The sequence below is a fragment of the Chiloscyllium plagiosum genome, chromosome 37 (assembly GCF_004010195.1).
Source record: "Chiloscyllium plagiosum isolate BGI_BamShark_2017 chromosome 37, ASM401019v2, whole genome shotgun sequence".
Lineage (NCBI taxonomy): Eukaryota > Metazoa > Chordata > Chondrichthyes > Orectolobiformes > Hemiscylliidae > Chiloscyllium > Chiloscyllium plagiosum.
In genome coordinates this window covers 23075632-23097856 of record NC_057746.1, presented here as the reverse complement: position 1 = coordinate 23097856, position 22225 = coordinate 23075632, and the positions used below count along the sequence as shown (strand labels likewise).

Here is a 22225-nt window from a genome sequence, read left to right as displayed (position 1 = left end):
GTTTAATTTAGACAAATGTGAGATGCTGCATTTTGGGAAGGCAAATCAGAGCAGGACTTATACATTTAATGGTAAGGTCCTGGAAGTGTTGCCAAAGGAAGAGACTTTGGAGTGCTGGTTCATAGTTCCTTTTGGAATATTGCATTCATTCCTGGTCTCTCTGCTAAAGGAAGGATGTTGTGAAACTTGAAAAGGTTCAAAAAAGATTTACAAGAATGTTGCTAGGGGTGGAGGGTTTGAGCTACAGGGAGGGGGTTATTTTGCCTGGAGTGTCTGAGGTTGAGAGGTAACCTTCCAGAGGTTTATAAAATCATGAGGGGCATGGATAAGGTGATTAGTCAACATCTTTTCCCAAGGGTAGGGAATCCAAAACTAGAGGACATAAGTTTAAGGGAAGAACTTAACTTAAAAGTGACTTAAGGGGCAACATTTTCATGCAGATGGTGGTACATGTATGGAATGAGCTGCCAGAGGAGGTAGTGAAGGCTAGTACAATTACAGCATTTAAAAGGTATCTGGATGGATACACAAATAGGAAGGTCTAGAGGGATATTGGCCAAATGCTGACCAATAGAACTAGATTAATTTAGGATATCTGGTAAGTCTAGACAAGTTGAACCAAACGGCCTGTTTCTGAACTGTATGCCTTTAAGACACTATGACTGTGAATGTAACAATATTCAGGCTTAGACTGACAAGTGACAAAGTAACATTTGTGCTGCACAACTGCCAACCTATCACCATCACCAGTAAAAGACAATCTAACCATCCCTTATCATTCAATGGTGTTACCATCCCTGAGTCCCCCACAATCAATATCCTTGAGGTGACAATTGACCAGAAACTCAACTGATGGAAATGTGTTGCTGGAGAAGCGCAGCAGGTCAGGCAGCATCTAGGGAACAGGAGAATCGACGTTTCGGGCATTAGCCCTTCTTCAGGCTAATGCCCGAAACGTCGATTCTCCTGTTCCCTAGATGCTGCCTGACCTGCTGCGCTTCTCCAGCAACACATTTCCATCTCTGATCTCCAGCATCTGCAGACCTCATTTTCTCTTCAGAAACTCAACTGGACTCACCACATAAACTCAGTAGCTACAAGAGCTGGTCAGAGGCTAGGAATACTGTGGCGAGTAACTGACCTCCTGACTCCTCAAAACCTGTTCACCATCTGCAAGGCACAAGTCAGGAATGTGATAGATGAGTGTAGCTCCAACAACACTGAAGAAACTAGGCACCATCCAGGACAAAGCAGCCCACGTGATTGGCACTCTACCACCAACGTTCAGTAGCAGCAGTGTATACTATCTACAAGATGCACTGCAGACATTCACCAAAGATCCTCAGACATTACCTTCCAAACCCAAGACCACATCCATTTAGAAGGATTAGGGCAACGGAAACATGCGAACACCACCAAGTTCAAGCTTTCCTCCAAACCACTCACTATCCTGGTTTGGAAACATATCACAGTTCCTTCACTGTTTCTGGGTCAAAATCCTGGAAATCCCTCCCCAGTGACATTATGGATAAACCCACAGCAAGGGGACTGCAGCCCTGGCAGCTCACCACCACCACTACCACCACCTCAAGGGCACTAAGGACAGGCAATAAATGCTGACCAGCCAGCAAAATCCACATCCCACAAGTGAATAAAATAAAGAGTCAATTGTAAATTTTTAAGGGAATTGAGTAAGTGTGGAAATTTTAACATAAATTAAATTAAGTTTCCATTGAATGGATGACAGGTGGAGAAAAACTGAAACCTCCCAAAGAAATTCAGATGCTCAATTTTTAAATAGTGAAAGCAAGTGATGGGGGGTGCTGGTGGTAATTGTTAGGGATATCCATTCCCAGAAATTGAGATCATTCATAACACTTCCTATTATTTATCATAATTCAATCTTTACAACAATTATCAAGCTGTTCTTTCTTTCTTATCTTTATTTCAGCACAGCATGAGAAAAACAGCATGGTGGTTGCTACAGGTTCCTCCATTCTATTTCCTGGAACGGATAAAGGATTCAGCAATGTCCAGTGGGAATTCTCAAAGCCTCTCCAGATTCTTCCCATTTTAGATTACAATGAAGGACATCAAAACATATATGATCAGTATCTGAATAGAGTTGAACTGAACGAAACAGATGGTTCATTATTATTAAAAGATGTCCGTGAGTGGGATACCGGTAAATACAAAATGACTGTAGACTTAGACCCATCTCGGACCAGAGTGATCACTCTGACAGTGCATGGTAAGTACTTGGAGGGTGGTTTCATTTGCACCAATACAAATAGAAACAGCTGTGATTATTCTGATGCACTGTGTGTTTGAATAAGACATATGGTCATATTGCATTTTAGCAGATGCATTAGTTGCCTTGGCAACCTCAATTGCTTTCATATTTTTGTATGGCTGTGATTGTGGAACAGTAAGATGTTTGTGAATGAGCGTTTCCTTTTCATTTGCTCCCACTTTTAGTTGTGTGACCAAAGGCTTGCTTTCCCCACACCATAACACAGTTAATCCTGAAATGTGCCAGTGCTTTTGCTTAAATTACATTTTAAAAATAGCTTTTGTCAATCCACCGGCTGGGTGAAAGAGGCACATAGTCATAGAGATGTACAGCACGGAAGTAGACCCTTCGGTCCAGCTCGTCCATGCTGACCAGATATCTGGTCTCTAGCATCTGCAGTCCTCACTTTCTCCAAACGTGAAAAACTGCCTGGCTCAAGGCAGAGATGTTACAAGCATCCAACTCGGTGCAAAAGAGTGAGTTCAATGAGTGCAAGCTAAAGGACATGAGACTCAACCTGTACTAATGTGTGTGTGTGTGTGTGACACTACATGCAGAGTGGCCTTGTAGGTGAATATATGTAAGGCCTATGAGCTCCAATGGACAGTGGTGAAATGCCAAAGTGCATTGCAATTCTGAGATTAGCCATGATGGTATGGCGAGGCTGATGTATTGCCATTGCCAACTTCGATGAATTGGAGATGATCACTGAATTGGAGATAGTCATAGAGATGTACAGCATGGAAACAGACCCTTTGGTCCAACTTGTCCATGCCGATCAGATATCCCAACCCAATCTAGTCCCACCTGCCAGCACCCGGCCCATATCCCTCCAAACCTTTCCTTACCATATACCCATCCAGATACCTTTTAAATGTTGCAATCATACTAGCCTCCACCACTTCCTCTGGCAGCTCTTTCCATACACGTACCACTCTCTGCGTGAAAAGGTTGCCCCTTGGGTCTCTTTTATATCTTTCCCCTCTCACCCTAAACCTATGCCCTCTAGTTCCCCCACCCCATGGAAGAGACTTTGTCTATTTATCCTATCCATGCCCCTCATGATTTTATAAACCTCTATAATGTCACCCCTCAGCCTCCAATGCCCCTGGGAAAACAGCCCCAGCCTATTCAACCTCTCCCTATAGCTCAAATCCTCCAACTGTGGCAATATCCTTGTAAATCTTTACTGAACCGTTTTAAGTTGCACAACATCCTTCTGATAGGAAGGAGACCAGAATTACACGCAATATTCCAAAAGTGGCTCCCAACTCCTGTACTCAATACTCTAACCAATAAATGAAAGCATACCAAACGCCTTCTTCACTATCCCATCTTCCTGCAAACTGCACTTTCAAGGAGCTATGAACCTGCACTCCAAGGTCTCTTTGTTCAGCAACACTCCCTAGGACCTTACCATTAAGTGTGTAAATCCTGCTAATATTTGCTTTCCCAAAATGTAGTACCTCACATTTATCTAAATTAAAGTCCATCTGCCACTTCTCAGCCCATTGGCCCATCTGATCAAGATTCCATTGTAATCTGAGGTAACCTTCTTCACTGTCCACTACATCTCCAATTTTGGTGTCATCTGCAAACTTACTAATTGTACCTCCTTATGTTCACGTTCACTTCATTTCTATAAATGACGAAAAGTAGTGGATCCAGCACCAATCCTTGTGGCACTCCACTGGTCACAGGCCTCCAACCTGAAAAACAACCCTCCACCACCACCCTCTGTCTTCTACCTTTGAGCCAGATCTGTATCCAAATGGCTAGTTCTCCCTGTATTCCATGAGATCTAACCTTGCTAACCAGTCTCCCATGGAGAACCTTATCAAACGCCTTATTGAAGTCCATATAGACTATGTCCATCACTCTGTCCTTCTCAATCTTCTTTGTTATTTCTCCAAAAAACTCAATCAAGTTTGTGAGACATGATTTCCCCCACACAAAGCCATGTTGACTATCCTTAATCAGTCCTTGCCTTTCTAAATACATGTACATCCTGTCCCTCAGGATTCCCTTCAACATCTTGCCCACCACCCACGTCAGGCTCACTGGTCTATAGTTACTTGACTTGTCCTTACCACCCTTCTTAAACAGTGGCACCACATTTGCCAACCTCCAGTCTTCCGGCACCTCACCTGTGACTATCGATGATACAAATATCTCAGCAAGGGGCCCAGCAATCACTTCCCTAGCTTCCCACAGAGTTCTAGGGTACACTTGATCATGTCCTGGCGATTTATCCATTTTTATGTTTTAGGACATCCAGCATTTCCTCCTCTGTAATATGGCCATTTTTCAAGATGTCATTATCTATTTCCCTGCATTCTATATCTTCCATGTCCTTCCCCACAGTAAACACTGATGCAAAGTACTTGTTTAGTATTTGCCCAATCTCCTGCAGTTCCACCAAAGGCCGCCTTGCTGATCTTTGAGGGGCCCTATTCTCTCCTGAGTTACCCTTTTGTCCTTCATATATTTGTAAAAACCCTTTAGATTCTCCTTCACTGTATTTGCCAAAGATATCTCATGTCCCCTTTTTGCCTTCCTGATTTCTCGTTTAAGTATGCTCCTACTAACTTTAAACTCTTCTATGGATTCATTCGATCTATCTTATCTATACCTGACATATGCTTCCTTCTGTTTCTCAACCAAACCCTCAATTTATTTCGTCATCCAGCATTCGCCATATATGTACCAGCCTTTCTTTTCATCTAAACAAGAATATACTGTCTCTGGACTCTCGTTATTGCATTTCTGAAGGCTTCCTATTTTCCATCCATCCCTTTACCTGCGAAAATCTGCCCCCAATCAGCTTTTGAAAGTTCATGCCTAATACCGTCAAAATTGGCCTTCCTCTAATTTAGAACTTCAACTTTTAGATCTGGTCTATTCTTTTCCATCACTATTTTAAAACTAATAGAATTATGGTCGTTGGCCCCAAAGTGCTTCCTCACTGACACCTCAGTCACCTGCCCTGCCTTATTTCCCAAGAGGAGGTCAAGTTTTGCACCTTCTCTAGTCGGCGCATCCACAATTAGAAAATTTTCTTGTACTCACTTAACAAATGCTTCTCCATCTAATCCTTTAACACTATGGCAGTCCCAGTTTATGTTTGGAAAGTTAAAATCCCCTACCATAACCACCCTATTATTCTTACAAATAACCGAGATCTCCTTACAAATCTGTTTTTCAATTTCCATCTGACAGTTGGGGATCTATAATACAATCCCCAATAAGGTGATCATGCCTTTCTTGTTTCTCAGTTTCTCCCAAATATCTTGCCTGGATGCATTTCCAGGACTATCCTCCCTCAGTACAGCTGTAATACTGTCCCTTATCAAAAACGCCACTCCCCGCCTCTCTTGCCTCCCTTTCTGTCCTTCCTGTAGCATTTGTATCCTGGAACATGAAGCTGCCAGTTCTGTCCATCGCTGAGCCACGTTTCTGTAATTGCTATGATATCCCAGTCCCATGTTCTTAACCAAGCCCTGAGTTCATCTGCCTTCCCTGTTCGGCCTCTTGCATTGAAATAAATGCAGTTTAATTTATCAGTCCTACCTTGTTCTCTGCTTTGTCCCTGCCTGTCCTGACTGTTTGACTCGGTTCTTTTCTCAACTGTACCAGTCTCCGATTGTGAGGAAAGAGATCAATCTCCCTTGTTCCCACCCCACCTCCCCCACCTTAATAGTTTAAATCCTCCTGAGCCGCTCTAGCAAATCTCCCTGCCAATTAGTCCCCTTCTAATTCAGGTGCAATCCATCTTTTTTGTATCGGTCACTTCTACCCTAGAAGAAATTCCAATGATCCAAAGATGTGAATCCTTCTCCCATACACCAGCTCCTCAGCTATGCATTTATCGGCTCTATCCTCCTATTCCCACTCTTAAGAGCTCGCAGCACCATGAGTAATCCAGATATTACTAGTCTTGAGGATCTCCTTTTTAAATTCATGCCTAACTTTCTATATTCTCCCTTCAGAATCTCATTCTTTTCCCTTCCTACGTCATTGGTTCCAATGTGTACAATGACATCCTGCTGGTCCCTCCCCCACCTTCCATTCTGCACCCTCTCTGAGGTATCCTTGATCCTGGTACCAGGGAGAAAACACACCATTCTGATTTTTCGCTGCTGGCCACAGAAACGTGTGTCTGTACCTCAGACTAGAGAGTCCCCAAACGCAATTGATCTCTTGGAAACCGACGTACCCCTAGTTGCATTAGAGCCAGTCTCAATACCAGAAACTTGGCTGTTCTTGCTACATTCCCCGAAGAATCCATCACCCTCTACATTTTCCAAAACAGCATACTTGTTTGAAATGGGGATAGCCACAGAAGACTCCTGCACTACCTGTCTACCTCTCTTACCTTTCCTGGAGTAGATCCATCTGTGTGACTGTATGTGCAACTTTTTTCCCCTCCTATAACTGCCATCCCCTTGCTCATTGCCTCTAACTGTCTCTCCAACCAATCCATTCGATCTGATAGGATTCACAACCAACAGCATTTATTGTAGGTATAATCCCTAAACTGTCCCTAAACTCCCGCATCTGACAAGAAGAGCATGGCACTGTCTTATTCCTCTTACAAAACACTGCACCAGGCTAACTTAATACTTATGGCTTATATTTTTAAGTTTAATCAAGAGATATATCTCAATAAAACATACAATCAAGAAAACACCCACTCTACTCCCTACTACAGACTATCTGTAAGGCCACACTTAAAAATATTCACTTATCTATTTCTGTACTGTGACCTCTCCCAAACAAGTTCCTCCAAGATTAGTTGTGAATTTCACTGTTTGTTAATTTTCCCAGATGCACTCCGATGTCAAGCAATACATGAATTCGAAAAGCAAAGGCAGTAACTGCACAGGTTCACTGCTGTGTCAGTTAGCAGTGTGGGTTTCTCTCTCTCTCTCTCTTTTCTCTCTCTCTCTCTTTTCTCTCTCTCTGCACTGACCTCACCATGAGCCGCCTTTGTCTGTTTCTCTCCCTTTTAAAAGTGCTGTTGTTTTGACTAATTTTTCTCCACTGTTCCAAAACAATGCAACAGCATATTAAGCAGTAATTGCTACTCCTGGAATTTGAGGAAATCACCAGTCATAGAGTCAAACAGCATGGAAACGAACCCTTCAGTCCAACCAGTCCGTACTGACCAAAATCCCAAACTAAACTAGTCCCATCTGCCTATCCCTGCAAACATGTTTTATTCATGTACTCATCAAAACGTCTTTTAAACGTTGTAACTGTACTCGTATCCGCTACTTCCTCTAAGAGTTTATTCAACACATGAACCACCATGTGTAAAATAATTGCCCTTAAATGTCTTTTTAAAATCTTCCTCGTTTCACCTTACAAATATGTGCCCAAATCTTTAAATGCACCCCCCCCCCCCCACCCCCCAGGTAAAAGACATCTCCCATTCAGCTTATCTCTGCCCCCATGATTTTATAAACCACTTTAAGGTCTCCTCTCAATCTCCTATGCTCCAGTGAAAAAAAGTCCAAGCCTATCCAGTCTCTCCTTATAACTCATGCCCTCCATTCCCCATAACATCCTGGTAAATCACTTCTGAACTTCCAGCATAATAATATCCTTTCTACAACAAGGAGAACAGAACTGTGCACAGTACTCTGGAAGAGGCCTCACCAACATCCTGTACAAGCTCAATATGACATCCTGACTCCTATACTCAAAAGGTCTAAACAATGAAGCCAAATTTGCTAAATGCCTTAATTTCCATGCTATCTATATGTGATGCAAACTTCAAAGAATTATATACTTGAACTCCTTGGTGTCTCTGTTCTACAACACTAGCACTACCACCCGATGAAGGAGCGTCGCTCCGAAAGCTAGTGTGCTTCCAATTACGCCTGTTGGACTATAACCTGGTGTTGTGTGATTTTTAACTTTGTACTTTTGTATAAGCAGTGATCTGTAGCTTTTGATTTTCCCAGAAGAGGAAACGCCTTTTTTACATTCAATCTATCAAGGCGCCACCAGCATCCTTTTGCACTCAGTGAATCAGTCATTGTGTTATCAAGCCACTCTGGATGTCTGCTTGCCTGTAATTTATTTGAAGAGTCTCTGTGTATTTGCATAATTCAAACGGTGCCAATCACTTTTGCATCCTTATTTGAGTATGCTTAATTATGATAATAAACCAGTTGATCTTTGTTGAAGAAAGAAGGCTGTTTTGTTTGTTGCATTGTAGCATTGTTCTGTAGGCTGAGAACTATCTAACTGGCCAAATCGCCAAAGTGTTACAGTTTAAAATTTATATTGACTAGTGGAGGAATGGGATCAGAAAGGAAATGTAACAATGGTTTGCTCAAAAAGACTGTGAAAAGGTGATGATTGGGAGTTTGGGTTATGTCGTCAGGAGATCTGTAATACCGTGCACACATCAAGATAGTAAATGACAAGGAAAAGCTTGTGTTTAAGTTCCTATTTCACCACCAGCCTTAGATCATCTATTCTGGTAGTAAAGAATGGTTACCTAAAGATTAAAAATCACACAACACCAGGTTACAGTCCAATGGGTTTATTTGGAAGCACTAGCTTTCGGAGCTCTGCTCCTTCATCAGATGATTGTAGAGAATAAGGTTGTAAGACACTGAATTTATAGCAAAAGTTTACAGTGTGATGTAACTGAAATTATATATTGAAAAAGACCCAGATTGTTTGTTAAGTCTCTCATCTTTTAGAATGACCATGTTGGTTTCAGTTCTTTCATATGTAAATCACAAAACTTATTTTAAAAGTTACATTCTCAAGTGCACTGACATTCTCAAAGTTAAAAATCACGCACCACCAGGTTATAGTCCAACAGGTTTAATTGGAAGCACACTAGCTTTTGGAGCGACGCTCCTTCATCAGGTGATTGTGGAGGGCTCGATCGTAACACAGAATTTATCGCAAAAATTTGCAGTGTGATGTAACTGAAATTATACATTGAAGAATTGATTGTCTGTTAAGCCTTTCATCTGTTAGAATACAGTGATAGTTTCACTTCTTTCATGTGTAAATCACAAAACCTTTTTTAAAAGTTGCATTCTAAGGTTAGCTGTTAACAATGGTGATATCTAGACAATTGAGAAAGTGTATGTGTGTAGTGAGTGCAGAGTGTCTTAAGTCTGTGAGGGGGTGCATGTGTGGGAGTGTGTGTGTCTATAAGGGTGTGTGTGGGTGTCTGTGTGTGCGTCTGTGTGTACCTGTGTCCATGTGTGAGTGTGAGTGTGTGTAGTGCAATGGTGGCTACCTGTAATGTGATTAAACCTGTTGGACTATAATCTGGTGTTGTGTGATTTTTAACTAAGTCTGAGAGGAGGTGTGTGGGAGTGATTTGGAAAGTAAGACTCTCCTGTTCCTCTCACCAAGGCAGACAATTGTAAGTGGGGTCAGTTAGGGGAAAAAAAAATATCTGAAACTTTGTTTGAGTCAAAGTGTGACGTACTGTTGATTTTTCTATGAAGACATGACTTTAGCCAGTGGAAAAGTGAAATAAATATGTGGGTATAGGTTACATCGATCAAAGTGGTCCTGTAATTTCCTATCAGGCACAGCACCAGGAGCAAAGATGTTTGGAACTGAAATCTCAACAATCAGACGCTGCATGGAAGTCCTGGATACCCTCAAAATTGTGGGACAATAAGAAAAAGGCAAGGAAGAAAGGATGTTGTGGTGGTGGATGGTGTTTATAAAGTTGATTATGGAAAATAGTACAAATACATAATGATTATATTGATCCCATGTGCAACAGATTTTAACAAAATAAATGGATGTAATTTTTTATAATTTTGCCTGAATGAGCTTCACTGGAAAGACCAATATTCACTGGTGGCAGAGTGGCTCAGTGGTTCACTGCTGCCTCACTGCTGGGACCTGGGTTTAATCCCAGCATCAGGTGACTGTCTGTGTGTAGTTTGCACATTCTCCCTGTGTCTGCGTGTGTTTCCCCCGGATGGTCTGTTTTCCTCTCACAATCCAAAGATGTGCAGGTTAGCTGAATTGATCCATGCTAAAATTGCCCATAGTGTTCAGGGATTTGTAGGTTAGGCGCATCAATCAGGGGTAAATGTAGAGTAATGGGGATTGGGTTTGGATGGGATGCTCTTCCGAGAGTCGGTGTAGACTTGTTGTGCCAAAGGACTTGTTTCAACACTGGAGGGCTTCTTAAAGAAAAATTGTTACCCATCATTGATTGTCTTTGATCTACGTGGCTTCTAGTACATATCAGAGGGTAAATCAGAGTCAACCACATGCTGTGTGTCTAGTGTCACATGTAGGCCAGCCTAGGTAAGGATGGCAGTTTTCCTTTCCATATGGACATGAGTGACCCTCATGGGGTTTTATGACACTCAGTGTTGGCCTCATAGTTGACATTATAAAGATGAGCTTTACATTCCAGATATTATCTATTTACATTCCACCGACTGCCACTAATTAGCCTACTCCTCTAGGTGACTAGTCCAGTGCCTTACCACTAGCTAGCATGTGGGACATTTCATAGAGAAGGCAATAAGATTTAACCTATCCATACGAAAACATGATAATGTGAAATGAGTCATTGTGGAGCATGGATAGGGACTGGATTGGGGCACCACTAAATTCCAGACTGACAATGGGAGAGAATGTATCCATGATGAATTTAGGAATAGTGAATAAATATAGATGTGGTGGCATTGAGCATAGTAACTGAAAGGTGCCTTGGTTGTGAGCTTAATGAAAGACATCCTGCAGTGATTGTTGAGATGCTTTATGAATGTTTGGTTGATCAACTAGGCTGTAACCGTTTCTGAAAAAGTGTCATACTGGACTCAAAAAAATCAACCCTTTTTCGCTCTCCACAGATGCTGCTAGAGCTACTGAGATTCTCTCCAGTGTCCTCTGTGTTTGTTTTTGAAGTAGATTCTTGGAGAATAAAGAGGATAGAATGACCTGGGGATGTCACAAGAAATCAAAGCTTTTACAATCAGGATCACAGCTAAGACCACTGTAGAAAAACAGTGCAAGGAGCTGTGAAACAAAAAAGAACTTGTAAAGATTTTGTGTGTGTGGCAGATAGGGAGAGCCTCCCTTACCAGGCAGGTTGGTGTGTGCAGTATCAGTACCTCTTGATGGCGGCAAATAAGGCAGAAGTGAGCCTAGTTGCTTGCATTTTAAAGAGAGACTTGATGATCAAGACATCCAAGGTTCTTACTGCAGCAGGAAAAGTAATCCCTTTTGATCCCTTTTAGCCACATATTCTTGGGGATGAGAGTCAGCAGAAAACTACATAGCTCAATGACTGAGCATTTGCCTTTGGATCAGAAGGTCACTGCCTCAACCATGCGCTCCCTTAACAGTGTTTTTTTTTTCTGCTCAGGGTGATTAGAACCAGAGAATACATTTTAATTGTAAACTATCTCCCATTTAATGTGGAACTGAGGGAATTGTTTTTCTGAGCATTTAGTCTTTGGAACTCCCCATAGAGTGATGACGATGGTGCTATTAAATATTTGAAGGCGGCACGGTGGCACAGTAGCTAGCACTGCTGCCTCACAGCGCCGAGACCCGGGTTCAATTCCCGACTCAGGCGACTGACTGTGCGGAGTTTGCGCTTTCTCCCCGTGTCTGCGTGGGTTTCCTCTGGGTGCTCCGGTTTCCTCCCACACTCCAAAGATGTGCAGGTCAGGTGAATTGGCCATGCTAAATTGCCCGTAGTGTTAGGTAAAGGGGTAAATGTAAGGTAATGGGTGGGTTGCGCTTCGGAGGGTTGGTGTAGATTTGTTGGGCCTGTTTCCACACTGTAAGTAATCTAATGTAATCTGAAGGCAGATTTTTGACTAGCAAGAAGGTCAAAGTGTATCTGGATAGACGAGAATGTGGATTAGGAACCACAATCACATCAACCATGATATTATCAAATGCAGGAACGGGCTAGAGGTGCTGAATGATCACCTCCTACTCCTAAAATAAATGTTCACTTGCATGATCAGAGAAACATCAAATTGAGGTCAATGTTTTTGAAGCCACTTAAACCAGCAGGTGAAACCGAAGGGAAGCCAAGGAGATTATGCATTTCTGTTTATGGACTGAATGATGCATTTTGAGTATTGTATTTCTCAAAGTTCCACTGGTATCCATGAGAAACTAGCAGGCAGGTTTATGATGTATGTTAATGTTTGGATAGGAAGTTTATGTACAATTTGAGCATGGTGTGACAGACAAAATAGAAGAGATGTTTTAGGTTGGAAGTCAGGTTTTGGGGACTTTTAAGTATGTAGGATTGAACATTAATCAGAACAAAGTGGTAGTGTTCCTACCTCTGGGTCAGAAGGTCACACTTTGGCAAAGTGTAGACCATGGAGGTGTATCATCCAAGCTGGTCGATTCCAGAATATGAAGGGGATGAACATCGCTGTCTTAACCAGAACCTTGTTAAATAAAAGGCTGAGGCGATACAAGGACTTGTGTGCCATTTGTCTTTTCTCTGGCCTTGAAAAGTCAGTATTCGATGTTAACACCGATGGGTGTGTGAATCTGCAGCCACCGAAGCAGACTGGCCAATTTGAAAAACATCCTTGTGTGTCTGACCCTGGCCAAGGTGGGCATTCAATTGGATACCAGTGAGTCAGGGTGGGGGCTGTTAGCCCTGATAAACTCCCTCTCATCTGTGGTTATGTCAGTTGCCGGCTCTCCATAGAATGGGTGCATGTGGTGTGCACTGGTACACAAGAGTCTGCAGTGAATTAACCCCCAGAATCACATTTAAACTTAGTTTTCCTTCAGAACCTGTCTTTTTTTGTTACGGCACCCCTTTTAAGAGCTAGTTTCTCAGATAATTATTAATTTGCTTTGTTTTTTTTCCTTATTAAAAAAAGAACATAGCTGTCTTCCTCCTCATCAGCAGCCACACTTGGAGGGGCCAGAGAGTGGACTTTCTTGATGGGATCATTCCATGTTCTGCTCCCATATTCCAGTAAGATGTAAGCAGAGTAAGTCTTCAGGGCGTGGGGATCATCACCTTCTAGAACAAAGAACAAAGAAATTTAACAGCCCAGGAACAGGCCCTTTGGCCCTCAAGCCTGAGCCGATCCAAATATACTGTCTAAACCTGTCGGTCAATTCCTAAGCATTTGTATCCCTCTGCTCCCCACCTACTCGTGCATCTGTCCAGACACATCTTAAATGAATCTTCCATGCCTGCCTCTACCACCTCTGCTGGCAACAGTTCCAAATGCCCACCACCCTCTGTGTGAAGTATTTACCACGTGTATCCCCCTTAAACTTTCCACCTCTCACCTTGAAAGCATGACTTCTTGTTAATGAATCCTTCACCCTGGGGAAAAGCTTGCCTCTATCCATCCTGTCTATGCCCTTCGTGATTTTGTAAACCTCAATCAGGTCCCACCTCAATCAGGTCCCCCCCTCAATCTTCTTTTTTCTAGTGAAAACAAACCTAACCTACTCAACCTCTCTTTGTAGCTAGCACTTTCCACATCAGGCAACATCCTCATAAAGCTTCTCTGCACCCTCTCCAAAGCATCCACATCCTTTTGGTAATGTGCGAACTGTACACAGTATTCTAAATGCGGCCGAACCAATGTCTTGTACAATTGTAACATGACTTGCCAGCTCTTATACTCAATACCCCGTCCGATGAAGGCAAGCATACTATATGCCTTCTTGACCACTCGATCCACCTGTGCAGCAACCTTCAGGGTACAATGGACCTGCACTCCCAGATCTCTCTGCCCATCAACTTTTCCCAAGGCTCTTCCATTAATTGTATAATTCGCTCTAGAATTAGACTTGCCTAAATGCATCACCTCACATTTGTCTGGATTGAAAGCCACCTCCTGCTTTTCCGTCCAACTCTCCAGTCTGTCTATATCCTCCTGTATTCTCTGACAGTCCCTTCTGCTTTCTGCCACTCCACCAATCCTTGTGTCATCTGCAAACTTGCTGATCAAACAAACAGTGCCCTCTTCTAGATCATTTATTACAAACAACAGTGGCCCCAACACTGACCCCTGTGGAACACCATTGGTCACCTTTCTCCATTTTGAGAAGTTCCCTTCAACTACTACTCTGTCTCCTGTTGCTCAATCAGTTCTTTATCCACCTGGCTAGAACACCCTGCACACCATGTGACTTCACTTTCTCCATTAGTCTACAATGGGGAACCTTATCAAACGCCTTACTAAAGTCCATGTATATGACATCAACAGCCCTTCCTTCATCTAACAACCTGGTCACTTCCTCGAAGAACTCTATCAAATTGGTAAGGCATGAGCCTCCCCCGCACAAAACCATGTTGCCCATCATCGATAAGCTCATTCCTTTCCGAATATAAATAGATCCAATTTCTCGGTACCCTCTCCAGCAACTTTCCCACCACTGACGTCAGGCTCACTGGTCTGTAGTTACCTGGAATATCCCTACTACCCTTATTGTACAGGGGGACAACATGAGCAACCTCCCAGTCCTCTGGCACCTCACCTGTATTTAAGCATGCCACAAAGATATCTGTCAGGGCCCCAGCTATTTCCTCTCTCGCCTCCCTTAGCAACCTGGGATAGATCCCATCNNNTTTGGGATTCTCCTTAATTCTGCTCGCTAAAGCTATTTCATGACCCCTTTTAGCCCGCTTGATTCCTCGTTTAAGACTTGTCCTACTCTTCCGATATTCCTCCAGGGCCCATTCTGTTCTTATCTGCCTAGAGCTTATGTATGCTTCCCTTTTCTTCTTGGCTAGTCGTACAATTTCTCCTGTCATCCACGGTTCACGAATCCTGCCCTTCCTATCCTTTGTCTTCAACGGAACATGCCTATCCTGCACTACCATTAACTTATCTTTGAAAGCCTCCCACATCTCAAATGTGGACTTCCCTTCAAATAGCTGTGTCCAATCCACATTTCCCAGCTCCTGCCTAATTTTGATATAATTCTGCTTTCATATCTCTTTTTCTCTTTCTTCCTCCTTTCATTTGTTTTTTTTTAATTTCATTTTACTTACTCTTGGCGAAGAGTTCAGTCATGGCATCGGCAAGTAGGCCAGCAGCGCAGACTGGGGTGGCCCCAACAGCTCTGGTTTGGGTGGAGCCAGCAGCATGGATTTGGGTAGGTCTAGCAGCTCGGACTTGTGTGTACTTAGCAACACAAACTTGGGTAGGCCCAGCAGCTTAGACTCTGGTGGGCCCAACAACACAGACTCAGGTGGGCCCAGCAGCTTGGACTCAGGTAGACCCAGCAGCTCGCACTCGGGAAAGCCCAGCAGCTTGGACTCATGTAGGCCCAGCAGCACAGACTCGGGTGGGCCCAGCAACTAGGACTCGTATAAGTCCAGCAGTTTGGACTTGTGTAGGCCCAGCAGCTCGGATTCGAGTAGACCAGGCAGCTTGGACTCGGGTAGGCCCAGCAGCTCAGACTAAAGGGTGCACAGCATCTCGGACTTGGGAAGGCCCAGCATCTCGGACTTGGGAAGGCCCAGCATCTCGAACTCGGGAAGGCCCGGCATCTCGGACTCAGGTGGGCCTGGCAGCTCTGACTCGGGTGGGCCCGGCAGATTGGTCTCGGGTAGGCCCAGCAGCTTGGACTGGGGAAGGCCCGGCAGCTCGGACTCGGGTGGGCCCAGCATCTCGGACCCGGGTAGGCCCAGCAGCTCGGACCGGAGTGGGCCCGGGCATCTCGGACCGGGGTGGGCCCGGGCATCTCGGACTGGGGAAGGCCCAGGCAGCTCGGACCGGGGAAGGCCCAGCAGCTCGGAGTCGGGTAGGCCCGGTTGCTCAGATTCAAGTGGGCCCTGCAGCTCGTACCCGGTAGTCCCAGCAGCTCAGACTCTGTTAGGTCAAGCAGCTCGGACCCGAGCAGCTTGGACCAAAGTGGGCCCGGCAGCTCGGACTGGGGAAGGCCCTGCAGCTCGGATTCGGGTGGGCCCAGCAGCCCTGACTCGGGTAGGCCCGGCAGCTCGGACTGGGGAAGGCCCGGCAGCTCGGACTGGGGAAGGCCTGGCAGCTCGGACTCAGGTGGGCCCGGCAGCTCATACCCGCTAGTCCCAGCAGCTCGGACTCTGTTAGGTCGAACAGCTCGGACCCAGGTAGTCCCAGCAGCTCGGACTTGGGTGGAACTAACAGTGCAGGCTCGTGACAGTGGCTTTGCAGGCAAGTTTGGTCTCCCCATGGCCCCTTTGCCCAGCACAGATTCACGGAGGTGGCACCAGAAGCAAGGTTGGACCCAGTACAAGACCCAGAGGCATCAGCAGTGGCTGCATCGGTGAGGTGGGCCCAAAGTGGACTCATTTACAGTGGCAGAGGTAATGGTGTTTGGGCTGGTGAGGTACCTGGTGGCATTGATGGTATCTGCATTGGCAAGGCCCAGCGAGGACACATAGTGGTGAGCGTGGCAGTGGAAGCACGGTAGCACCGGAGAGCGGAGACATTTGTTCTAGAGGCAGCGAAGGGAACTTGCATTTGGCTACCAGGCCCGTGGCGGAGCACTTAAAATGAAGGACTGTAAATTTGGACACTTGCTTTCTTTCTTGTAGATTTCCCCGAACTAATCGGACTGTGTGGATACTTCAAAATGGAATTGCCCAAAGAATCCAGTCAGATGGGTTCAATTTATTCAGCAGCAGTGAAGATGGAGGACTGCAAAAATAAAATGAAATTTATCCTTTGGAAAAACAGCCCTTTCTTGGTGCAGATTGCCACTAACAAAACAAAGTCCTAATCCATCTTGTTCATCAGTTTTACTGAGGATTTCGCTGGCTTGACAATGTATTTATGTGTTATCAGTTCTTGCTTGGATGGCCCTCCTTCTCAATGTCCTGATGTTGGCTCCAGTTGTGAAGGGCACAGTACCCCCCGCCCCCCCCCCCCCCCCCAAAAAATATGCAGGATGCCCTTTAAGAGCGATATTGTAAAGCCCCACCAAAGCTAACCTAAATATAAAAACTTCATCGTAAGGAGGCCCTGGCAGAAGTGTGAACTGCGTTTATATCTCATTTCAGCATCAGTCTGAGAATTTTATAAAAGTGTCATGTGCCTTGTTTGGAGAGAGACCACCCATGTCTCTCAGCAACCAACTCTCCTGACCCACGGAAAGATGCAAGAGCCTGTGAACTGTTTTACTTTAGGGATCACATAGCTTAGTTGGCTGGATGCCTGGTTTGTGAAGCAGAATGGCAACCACAGGGTGTGGTTTAATTTCCACACTGGCTATTACATGAAGGATTCTCCTTCTCAATGTCTCCCCTTTCCTAAGGAATGGTGTTGCTCAGGTTAAATTCATCACCTATAATTACTCTCGGATGAGAGAGCAGTGCTATGGCCTGGTAAAACCATGGTGACTTTATGAAACAAGACCTCCCGAATCTGCCATTTCTGGTATATTTAATTTGAACGTTGGAGTAGATATTTTTATTTTGACTAAATCTGAATTGTGAATGGCTGTCCTCAAAAGCAACCTGGGTACTGTCAGTAATGTCCTGCCCCTGGAGACAGCCAGGGTTGGAGAAGAATCCCAAGCTGCTTAGTTATTAAGAGGTAAATGATATGAAGTACTGTCCTTTGAGAAATTGATTGCATCCTGGTCACATTTGTAAGTCAGCTTTGGGAGAAGTTACACAGGTTCCCCAACTGCTCATTGAAGCACATCGCTGGCGCAGAAAGTCATAGCAACTGTGACCTTGATGGCCACTAAGACGGGAGCACCACTTGTCTGGCAGATGAAACAGTTTGACAATGACATCCTTTAATCGCTTCCTTTTAGACAGTCAATGAAATTCAAAGAAAATGAGGTTTGTACCTATAGGATCTCATGAATCACCTCCTCTCCTTGATCTATCTTCACTGCCTGCTTTTTCCCTCTGGAGGTTGAGTGCAGACTGCTGTTCTTGCTGACAAATTAATAATTGCAGTCTCCTTCCACAGTGCCTCCATAGTTGCAACCAGAGCTGCAAGGTTTCGTGCAAAGGTACTCTCCATTTGAGCAGGTAATCTGCGGGTCGGTGTCAGAGTGTGAAGAGTCCTTAAAACCATCAATTTGAAACCTAATGACCTGCTGTTTCTTGGTGTGGCTTGGTGGTCATTACATGCACATCATTGTCCTGTCTTGATAAACTGCTTTAAGGAATGTATCAGAGATATACAGCACGGAAGTAGACCCTTCGGTCCAATTTGTCCACACCGATCACCTATCCTAAATTAATCTAGTTGCCAACACATGACCCATATCCCTCTAAACCCTTCCTATTCATGTACCCAGCCTTTTAAATGTTGTAATTGTACCAGCCTCCTCCATCTCTTCTAGTACCTTATTCCATACATGTGCCACTCTCTGCGCGAAAATGTTGCCACTTTGGTCTCTTTTAAATCTGTCTCCTCTCACCTTAAATCTCTGCCCTCTAGTGGACTCACCCATACTGGGGGGAAAAAAAGCTTGACTATCCAACCTATCCAAGCCCCTCATGATTTTACAAACTTCTATAAGGTCATCCTTCAGCCTCTGATGCTCCAGGGAAAATAGCCCCAGACTATTCAACCTCTCTTATAGCTCAAATCCTCTCAATCCCTCAAACCCACTGTATTAACTCCCGACCTATCACCTCTCCTTTCATCTGATTCTAGCCACAACCTACTACCCCGAAACGTCGATTTCGCTGCTCCTTGGATGCTGCCTGAACTGCTGTGTTCTTCCAACACCACTAATCCAGATTCTGGTTTCCAGCATCTGCAGTCATTGTTTTTACAACCTACTACTTGCCATACCCAGAACAAGGTGCCATTGCCAGATAGCCAGAATAGGTGGTTCGTCAGGTTATTTCCATGGATGAAAGAGCTGTTTAGAGAAGAGCATTTGAATAGAAGTCTGTGAGAGGGTGTGTGTGGGAGTGTATGAGAGAGAGTCTGCGTGAGTGTATGGGTTTGTAGTATCTGTGTGTGTGTGTGTGTGTGTGCGCGCGCATATGTAGTACATTGGAATCGCTGGAGTTCAGAAAAATGAAGGATCTGATTGAGGTATTTAAGATGCTATAGGGGATTGATAAGGTGGATGATGATTCCCCCTTATGGTGCAGTCTTGAACAAAAGGTCATAGAGTGAGAGGTAGTAGGTTCAAAACTGAAATTAGGAGAAATTACTTCTCTCAAAGGGTTGTGAATCTGTGGAACTCACTGACCTCGAGTGCAGTGGAGGAAGAATCAAATCAACAAATTCATGAGAGAAAGGTCATGATTTGGAGGTGTCGGTGTTGGACTGGGGTGCACAAAGTTAAAAATCACACAACACCAGTTAATAGTCCAACAGGTTTATTTGGAAGCACTAGCTTTCGGAGCGCTGTGCCTTCACTAGGTGGTTGTGGAGTATAACAACAGGTGCCATGTTGGCCCAGATAATGCATTGGAGGTGTGAGGTGTCCTGTGTGAGGCTGTCTGTGCCCCAGTGTTCAGACTGATTCTAATCTAAAAAAGGGACTTGCATGGATTCATGCAGCTTTTGATCAAAATAAAATGTAATTCTGCAAGTACAAATTCACCCCACAAACTTGCGTGTGTTTGTTTGTGTGCGTGCATGTGAGCATTCGCAGGGATTATGAGTGTCTGAGAGTGTGTGTATATGGGTATGAGTCTGTGTGTGTGTGTAGTACAGTGGGGTTACCTGTAGTGTGACATGAACCCAAGGTCTGTTTGAGGTCATCGCCATGGGTACCCATGATTTGATCCCAAAAGCTCTGCACCAAAATTCCTTTCCTAAAATGAAACAAAAAACTGAAGGTCTGAAGCAATTTCGGATTTTGTTTCAGCATCTCAGCAGCTCTGGCAGCATCTGTGAACAGGAAGCACTTCACTCCATTTCCACTCGGGAGCCCTGCAGACTTCAGCATTCTATATCGATTTCTGGAACCTTTTGAGCCGCAACACCACCTTCGATGTTCTTGACCTATCCCACACCCCGGGCCCTGTCATTGACAAGAAATAGCAATAACGGAAACTGCTGGAGGAACTCAGCAGGTCTTGTGGCATCTGGAGAGAGAATCAGAGTTAACGCTTTGAGTCCAGTCATCCTTCTTCAGAACTGACATGACAATGGACTGTTTTCAGCAGAGCCAACCCATTTTCACCTACTTGTTCCCTCCTCATGATCCCTATTATCAGCTTTCCTTTCCCCTAGCTCACCATTATCCGTCCCGCTGTCTGCCTGACTGTCATTCTATATCTCACTTGACCCCATCTCAACATATTCGCTCATTCCTTTTCCTCCCTCTCAATCTTCAGTGCATATAACCACCTTTCCCTGACTACGATCAGTTCCAAAGAAGAGTCACTGAATTCTAAATGTTGATTGCCTGTCTGTCTGTCTGTGTCTCTCTCTCTCTTTTACTCTCTCTGTACGCAGATGCTACTGAGTTCCTGCAGCATTTTCTGCTTGTGTTTCAATGTTTCTTTCCTGTTGCACTGAAGGTCACTACGGCTGCCAACATCTTCGCTCTTGGGCCCTTCCAGAGCAGTGCTGTAAGATCTCCGGGCTACCTGCACACTGGGGCCTTGTGCTGGGTGCTCTCCTTTGGCCTAGTAGCCACTTCCACTGAATCAGTAGCTTCAGATGCACCTTCGCCCTCACCAGCTGCGGCTTCCTGGATGGCAGTGGTATGCTGCATGTCTCTCAGCCTGGCGCTACACTGGCATTTATGGCTCAAGGATGAAAAGGGCAAGAAAAGCTTCATTTCCTCACAAGAGGAGGAGGGTGCTGGAGAGGAAGGTTCGAGGGAGTCTCAGACTGGAGAGGCTGACTCTCAGGGCAGGGTGGAGACATTCTGAGAACTCCATGGATACCTGACAGCGACAGTGTCCAACCCACTTTTCAACCATTCCTGTATGTTTTTTCTTTGGGAATTTCTCCAACCAGAGGCTGGTGAATCTTTGGAACTCATTGCCGCAGAGGGCTGTGGAGGTCAACTCACTGAGTGTATTTAAAAGAAAAATAGACAAGCTCTTGATTGGTAAGGGGAGTAGGGTTGAGAAACATTTCTGTGCCAGGCTGACAGTGGGCAAGCTGGTTGTATTGCTGATCCACTGGCATCGTGACAGCTCACATCCTGGTGTGTGTGTGTGCTCCATCTGAAACCCAATCTGCAACTTCAGGAAATTACCAAGCTTATGAGTTCCAAGTCACAGTTAACAAGGCCTCTTCCTCAGTTTACTTGATCTGACATCTGCTTCCTGTGTTTCCATTAAAAGAATTTACGACTGTATCCCTGAATAGAATCATGTGCTATGAATGTCTGTGACTACAAAGAAATGGACAAGATAAGAGAAACTGTTAATGCAGTGTTAAATGGGGGAATCTACAGTGGTTTACCCCTCCTACTAACAGAAGCTGCAGAGGTATCAACTAGAAAAGCATGGAAATTAATTTCCTTCATTATGGGAATGTTAAACAGTGGAATGGAAACAAGACGAATATTAAACACGTATATAAGGGTATCTTGAGTCAGCAGACTCTAGTTCTGCATTCATGTTCTAATTATGGCTGTCAGCTCCTCTCCATATTTTTTTGAGGTTGTGTTACAACCATCATGCATGTCTACAACATGAATAGTGATTAATATAGCTCATTTCAGCTCCACATATGACTTGTAATTATTAAAGTTAACGCAGACTAGAAGTCAGGCTACCTTCTTAAACAGGTTAAAGGGTAATTTGTAAGAAGTTATTCATGCCAGTTTCTTAGGGATAGAAAGATAAAGCTTTTAACAAGAAATTACAAATTAAAACACAGGATTAAAACACTTTAGAGTCATGTGGCACAGAAACAGGCCCTTCGGTTCTTCCTCCAGGCGTCGGGTGGTGAAGGAGGCCCAGGACCTCCATGTCCTCGGCTGAGCCCCCCTTCCACTCAGCCGAGGACATGGAGGTCCTGGGCCTCCTTCACCACC

The 22225-nt window shown here is 44.4% G+C and overlaps 1 protein-coding gene across 5 annotated transcripts in view; it reads left to right on the top strand.

Moving 5' to 3' along the window:
• Positions 1-22225, top strand: part of LOC122541373 (carcinoembryonic antigen-related cell adhesion molecule 2-like) — a 68451-nt gene that overhangs the window by 4974 nt on the left and 41252 nt on the right. For all 5 annotated transcript variants that reach the window (XM_043678087.1, XM_043678091.1, XM_043678088.1 and 2 more), the window contains exon 2: positions 1952-2251. In XM_043678087.1, the coding sequence (XP_043534022.1) occupies positions 1952-2251 (300 nt within the window). The remainder of the gene's footprint in view (positions 1-1951; positions 2252-22225) is intronic.